The following is a 7,022-nucleotide window of genomic DNA, read 5'->3' as shown; positions in this document are numbered from 1 at the left end:
TTCCCATATCATTCTTGACCTTTCCTGGTCTTCTGTCCGTTTTTCCAGGTAATCCTGGTTCCCATCCAAATGACATTTAAATCCATGAAATATTTCTCCGAGTCATACGAGCCACTTTTTGTTCAGAAACATCGCAGCATTAAGATATCATATATAATAATACCCTGCTGTTCCAAAGGCTACACTATCATTTCAAACATTTTAATCCAAAAACATCACCCTAACGCATGGGCCTGACGACGATAAAATCGAAAAGAAATTTCATGTGTTATATATAAACGCTGTATTTATATTACGGCACGGATGTTAGGACTATAATTCTCATTCTTGAAAATGAGTATGAGACGATACGTTCTGATGCATAACAGCAATAGCTTATCGGTATGGGAATCGCCATTTTTAAAATTTTCTATAGATCACTAGCTTGTCCATTTTGCTGACGCAGATTTCAGCGACAGCAACCTTCAGTAATCTGTTTTGGGGTCGTAAACTACAGCAACTTTACATGTCCCTCCCGTTGCAATAATAATAATAATAACACACAAATTAAATAAGTATTCATATTTATAAGTTTTGTGTAAATGACCAAATCCACTATACGACAAGTGATATGAGTGCATATATTAACAAAATAAGATGATCTGACCACAAGGGGACACTGTACACTTTTTATTTGCCGAAATATACGCGATTAAAATTGTGAGGAGTGATCCCTTTATGAACGTCGCAAGGTACTTCTTGATAGGTGAAAGTATGGTGTAAGTATATGTAACTACACTGGTACCTTAGTTCAGAAAAAGGCAGTCTGTGGGACCTATATACGAGGAGCTTGAAATCAGCTTTGTAGGGAAGATATCGTGATCATTTTTGTTACATTTCCACTCAACCAAGCAAAAGAGTTTTGTTAATATAAACATAGGCTTTAACTAAGATAACAGACTTGTGATAATAGTAGTAGTAATAATTTGTCAACCATTTACGTATGCGAAAATTATATGAACGATTCTTTTTATATGTAAATAGTTAACACTAGTTTGTTTTCTTTCAGTGAGAGACCTTGGGGATACCAATGCCATTCTAAATTAAGTGACTGGTTTTTGGAACAATTCTGTACCGAGAAACATCAGCTGAAGGAAAAGACATAAACATAAATTGGGATTCTGAGTAACGAAGATTTAATCCATTGTGGAAGTCGATCTATACCACTATGCAAGGATCGGATCTAGACAGTTTGCGAACGAAAAATGTCACGGAGAAAAGGTTTCCTGGGCCTGTAAAATGACAATGAATGCTACTTATTGTTGTTGTACATGATACACATTTGTGAAAAAGATTCCCTTGCACCATGTGGATCTAACAATATAATATATTATGAACAATTAAACATGGCCGAGATATGTATCCAGACATCGAATGAACAGAGCATAGAACCGCGTTACATATCTACAAGAAATAACATGACTTTGAACTCGTCAATCGGGAATCCTTTAAAGGATTTCGGTATTCCCGAAGAATTTCAGTTTATACTGCTCCTGCTATACGCCATAACATGTATGGTCGTGTTGCTAGGTAACAGCGTCATTTGTTACACGACTTACAGAGTGCGAAGCTTTCGAACAGTCACCAATTTCTTCATTGTCTGCCTTGCTGTTACAGACGTTGTAATGACAGTAATGTGTGTCCCCTTCTCTATCCTCAGTAACCTCTTTTTCCATTACTGGCCGTTCTGGAGTTTTCTCTGTCCCATTGTCGGGTTTGTACAAATGGCCAGTGTGTTATGTAGATCGTTTATGCTGGTCGCTATAACCTGTGACATGTACCACGCGGCCACAAAGCCTCTGAATCCACGCCTCACCACGTCTCGTGCCAAGCTGATGGTAGCGTTGATATGTGCCTTGTCTTGTTTGATAGCACTTCCGTCATCAATCTACTCCACTATTGAGTACTTACCGTATGAGCCTGGATCTAAAGGTCTGTGTATTGAGAAATGGCCTGACGACTATGTCCGAGGTATATATGGTATTTGTATTATGATGCTTCAATACTTCATTCCTCTGATCATCATGGTCTTTACATATATACACATCGGAATCATCATCTGGATCAAACGAACTCCGGGAGAGGCTCACAGTCGCAGGGACCAACGACTTGCCAGCTCTAAAAGGAAGGTAAAGTAGACCAATTGCTGTAAGTCGTGAACCCCCGTTACATTCAATGTAATCTTAGTTACACTTACAGCGACCATAACCAGCTGATTAGTCATTGCATGATTGTGGAACACAATTTGGCTGTTTCTGGTGTTCGCAGGTGCGAGGTGCTTTTTCAAGGGGTGGGGCGTTTACATATACACGTTGTAGACTACGACCAGATCCGTTCTAATCCCTTCCTAAACGTAGTGGGTCAGGGTGATTGGAAACTAAACCCATGATGCAGCCGATCCACAACGATAACAAGACTGTATTACGTTCTATGGTGATAATCTGGTCACATCAGTGCTGTTCAACCATGACTGAGCGTGGCGCGCGCGTGGTTAGCGACGGCAGTACGTTTCTTTAAGTTTACACTACAGTCTAGTTTAACGTCGATGTTGTAACACAAAATCGATGTACTCCATGACCATTTTTCAACTTGCCAAAAAACAACAAAAAATATCAACATGTCATCATAATCCTAATTCAAATTTAAAACCTTATGGTAAAATATGAACAAAAGAAAGATTGACTAAGAGACTTTTGCAAAATTACTGAGGTATTAAGACAAGGTTATTCGGAAGAATAACAGTCTTCTACTTCGTCGACGACATCCATGTAAACTTTGGTCAATCCAAGTAAATAATGTCACGTTCTCAAATGATAACAAGGTATACAACAACGAAATCAACACACAAACGAGCATCTGTTATGTTCATAGTGCAAACGAACGTTGTGTTGCTGTGTTCGGTGTTGCGGGGGTTACTTACGTCTAGACGGGGTGAGAACGTACATAACTGGCTAGTGATTTATCTATAACCCTGGTCACACCTGGACACACCTGGACACACCTGGACACACTGCCTGATACGTTCTTATCATCATCAATACTCCAGAGTTGCGCTTACTATCGCTCACTACACCCTAGAATTCTTCATGGCAAAATTGTAGGTTACATGTGCGACATCTTGTGGATAACAAAAATAAGGCTACTGCGATCCTTTTAATTACGATAAACGAATCTCGTGGTCACATAACGGTATATTGTACTGGCTTTGTAGTCTTATAGGAACGCATCACTCCGTGATTGGTCTTTTCTCTCCCCAAATCCACCCTAGACCAATCAAATTACTGCGTTTGTGCCTTCAATATTGCCATGAAATTTTATTCCAGGTTTGCAGAGAGCGAAAGTGATCATAACCTTTGGAGCAAAGATGATGCGTTGTTGTAAAACATGGGTACTCTTTGAGCAACGCTATCGGAACATTATGTAAACTTGAGGAATCCTGGCTGATCATAGCGACTCGTGGGAATTCTACGGTAGTCCGACAGCCACCACATTCACTTTGAACTGTACACACTACAGAACGTTGTCCATTTCTAGACCGTGTCTATTCGCACTTTGCTCTTTACGGATATATACGTTCTAGGAATCGTACACGCGCCGCCACAACCACTTTGAACAGTTGATGTGTAAGAAAATAATCCTACACCCGTACTTCATATATATGTCATAATGGTGAGCTGTTATGGACAGCAGCCATGATGTTGGAATAGACACGGTTGAATACATGTTGTGGTTAGTATCTATTCTACATGGTTGATTGAATCTGTTTTGTGTTACCTCATCAGAATCGTACTTAGGCAACACATCAAAATTAAACTTTGTACTACAACGTATAGTAATAGTTTCACAATAGTTTTCTCTCCACAGTGTTCACCATATAGATATTAACTAATGTGATTCCTTATAAAGTCCGTCTGTATCAGATAACGTGCATGTATGGACCTTGTTCCTGGGTAGAGTGATGGTGATGTACTTGGTGTCATATTTCCTGATAGTGCAACCAGTACAATATATGACATCTGAAGGTGAATGACCTTCAAATTTCCCTACATTGAGGATCATCAGCTGCTGATCGTAACGAATAAAAAACTTTCCAAACTGACAAATCAGATATATTTTTCAATAATCAGTACTGTAAAGAAATTTGAAGTTAGTGACTACGGCTTTAAATGTCCGGTCAGATCCTCTCGTTTTTGAACGATTGGAAACTCACATAATTTAGTTCACTGAAAGAAATGTTCTTTTCTTCTATGTCCATTTATGGTAAAATTACATCGCTTTGAGGTCTTTCACACTTTAACATCCCAACCAGTTTTGAGATCTTGTAAACCAATGGAAAGGAGACAACTCGTGCAGAATATGGCGGAGTTACATGGAGACATGATGTTTCAGTTTCCTGGGGGAAATTCGATGTTCTAGCTTCCCGTCAGATGTTTTTTAATAGATACTAAAGAAAAGTATGGTAATATGCATTATTTTGTTTCTTTGTTTCAGACAATCAAAATGATCATCGTTGTCGTCATCGCATACCTTTTGTCATGGTTACCACTCCATGTGATCACAATCGTAGGAGACCTGGACCAATCTATTTTTAACTCACCGTACGTACATATGACGTGGCTTATTTCCCACTGGCTAGCGTTCAGTAATTCAGGCGTCAATCCGGTGATATATTACTGGATGAACTCAAAATTTCGACACAACGTGCTCTCCTGTCTTCGTGTGGCATGTTTCTGCAAAGGAAAGCGACGAAAGCGCACGGTTAACATGGACGCTTCATACGTGAAATCTGGTAGACATGAAACCGGTGTTACAGTGACGTCATACCATTGTTCTACGCCCTCTCCGTGTGAAATAAAGGACAGGAGATTTTTCTGTGATAGTGGATTAAGAGATGACTGTGTTAAATGTGACAGAGTGTAGAGTTGACGTCTTTCCGACAAAAGAAGACAATCACATGATATTATTTATTGATATTCCAAGAAAAGCCTGTAATTCATCATCAGAAAGATGACTATCTACAGAATGGCAGAAAGATTCCATTGATTATACGGTCATAATGCCGTTACTAGATATTCTGTTGTTATTGAAGTTACTGAAAACAAAAAATTAAAAATTCTTTTATCAATTATACAACATATAAATTTGTATTCCCAGAGACGTGTTTGAAATGATATGGCAAATTACAGCATGTTGTTTCAGTTTACAACGGCGCTGATATTTTCTTACCTGAGTGATGGAACGCATAAACCTAACGAAACGTAAAAAAATGTATAATATCAATGATCACATGACCAGGGAGCGTTTTACTGATCACATGACCAGGGAGCGTTTTACTGATCACATGACCAGGGAGGGTTTACTGATCACATGACCAGGAAGCGTTTTATTGATCACATGACCAGGAAGCGTTTTAATGATTACATGACCAAGGAGCGTTTTAATGATCACGTGACCAGGGAGCGTTTTATTGATCACATGACCGGTAGCGTTTTATATTTTCTAATAAATAACACATTCCAATCCAGAAAAAAAAGAAGTAAAAAGCATCATATCGATGTTTCATCCAAAAAGACTCTACAGTAATTGGTCTAAATTAATGAAACATAGAAAGTGGCCGAGGAAAATAAACAATTGTATCAATAGATATAGAAATTGCATTGATTTGACTAATTTATGTAAAAATAATATTTTCGTGGGGGATTTATTCTAGTTTTATTCTTCTGTACTCTTACTCAGTGAATTGATTTGTTTACAGTAAAAATGACAAGGTAACTAGACGATTTCTTGATTTATCGCTGAAATATCCACAGAAATATCTATAAAACTAAATTAATTTTAGCGAAAACATATGATGTAGCGGTGTAACTTTATTACCAAGATACTGCACTAATTGGTCTCACAGATAGCAATCACGTATACTTGTGTTAAAACTACAAAAACCTCATCCTGTTTGACCCTTTAATATGAAATAAGATATTTTTCCTGGAATCAGCTGTTCGTTATTATTTATCGTAACCCACAGCAGATAAAGTCCCCACATCAATTGATGTATGGCGATTTAAGGAAACCACAATGAAGATGGGATGTATATACAAATCATTGATATGAAAATCCCCGTTATCTGCTGGAAACGTGTTGGTTATTTATGGTCAATGGTATGTACCATTAAGTCGGATATCACACTAATATTAATGTTAGATACTCTTGACATAAACTCTTTTTGTAAATGTTCAACCTCACAGGTATCAAATAAATAAAATCCTAAACACATGTACATAAAAGTCAGTTGTTGTTATCAAGTATAGAAAATGGTTTATCGAAGGAATAATGCTTCACTACTGCAAGTCTGATTCAGCTCTTGGTAAAACTTTTGTTAAACCTGACGATTTTGTTGTCTTTTAACGAGGAATGGGCAAAGACAATTTTAACATACAAACGCAAAAAAATCTAGATATGACAATTGATAAAGTGGTACTCACACACAAACACACAAGAAAGCCTTTTTATGGGAAGCTCTAGGAGACATATTAGTTTGACACAATAACCACGTGATACTTACACAGACACACAAGAAAGCCTTTTTATGGGAAGCTCTAGGAGACATATTAGTCTGACACGTGAACCATGTGGTACTCACACAGACACACAAGAAAGCCTTTTTATGGGAAGCTCTAGGAGACATATTAGTCTGACACAATAACCATGTGGTACTCACACAGACACACAAGAAAGCCTTTTTATGGGAAGCTCTAGGAGACATATTAGTTTGACACAATAACCACGTGATACTTACACAGATACACAAGAAAGCCTTTTTATGGGAAGCTCTAGGAGACATATTAGTCTGACACAATAACCATGTGGTACTCACACAGACACACAAGAAAGCCTTTTTATGGGAAGCTCTAGGAGACATATTAGTTTGACACAATAACCACGTGATACTTACACACAGACACACAAGAAAGCCTTTTTATGGGAAG

General features: G+C 38.0%; 1 protein-coding gene across 1 annotated transcript; it reads left to right on the top strand.

The window, feature by feature from the left end:
* The first annotated feature begins 1,385 nt into the window (after positions 1–1,385).
* Positions 1,386–4,959, top strand: LOC132557296 (RYamide receptor-like). Its single transcript, XM_060221782.1, has 2 exons — positions 1,386–2,168; positions 4,531–4,959. The coding sequence occupies exons 1-2, from the start codon at positions 1,386–1,388 to the stop codon at positions 4,957–4,959; spliced, it is 1,212 nt and encodes a 403-aa protein (XP_060077765.1).
* The last annotated feature ends 2,063 nt before the right edge of the window (positions 4,960–7,022 follow it).

Source organism: Ylistrum balloti, unplaced genomic scaffold (assembly GCF_031769215.1).
Source record: "Ylistrum balloti isolate Yb309-2 unplaced genomic scaffold, AGI_CSIRO_Ybal_v1 Utg370656, whole genome shotgun sequence".
In the NCBI taxonomy this organism is placed as follows: Eukaryota; Metazoa; Mollusca; class Bivalvia; order Pectinida; family Pectinidae; genus Ylistrum; species Ylistrum balloti.
This window is presented reverse-complemented; position numbering and strand designations above follow the sequence as displayed.

What these genes read in the sequence shown, in the direction of transcription:
- LOC132557296 (XM_060221782.1), top strand. Translation starts at nt 1,386, where the DNA reads ATGGCCGAGATATGTATCCAGACATCGAATGAACAGAGCATAGAACCG. An exon ending in TTGCCAGCTCTAAAAGGAAG is followed by an intron (nt 2,169 to 4,530) that starts GTAAAGTAGACC and finishes TCTTTGTTTCAG; the next exon opens with ACAATCAAAATGATCATCGT.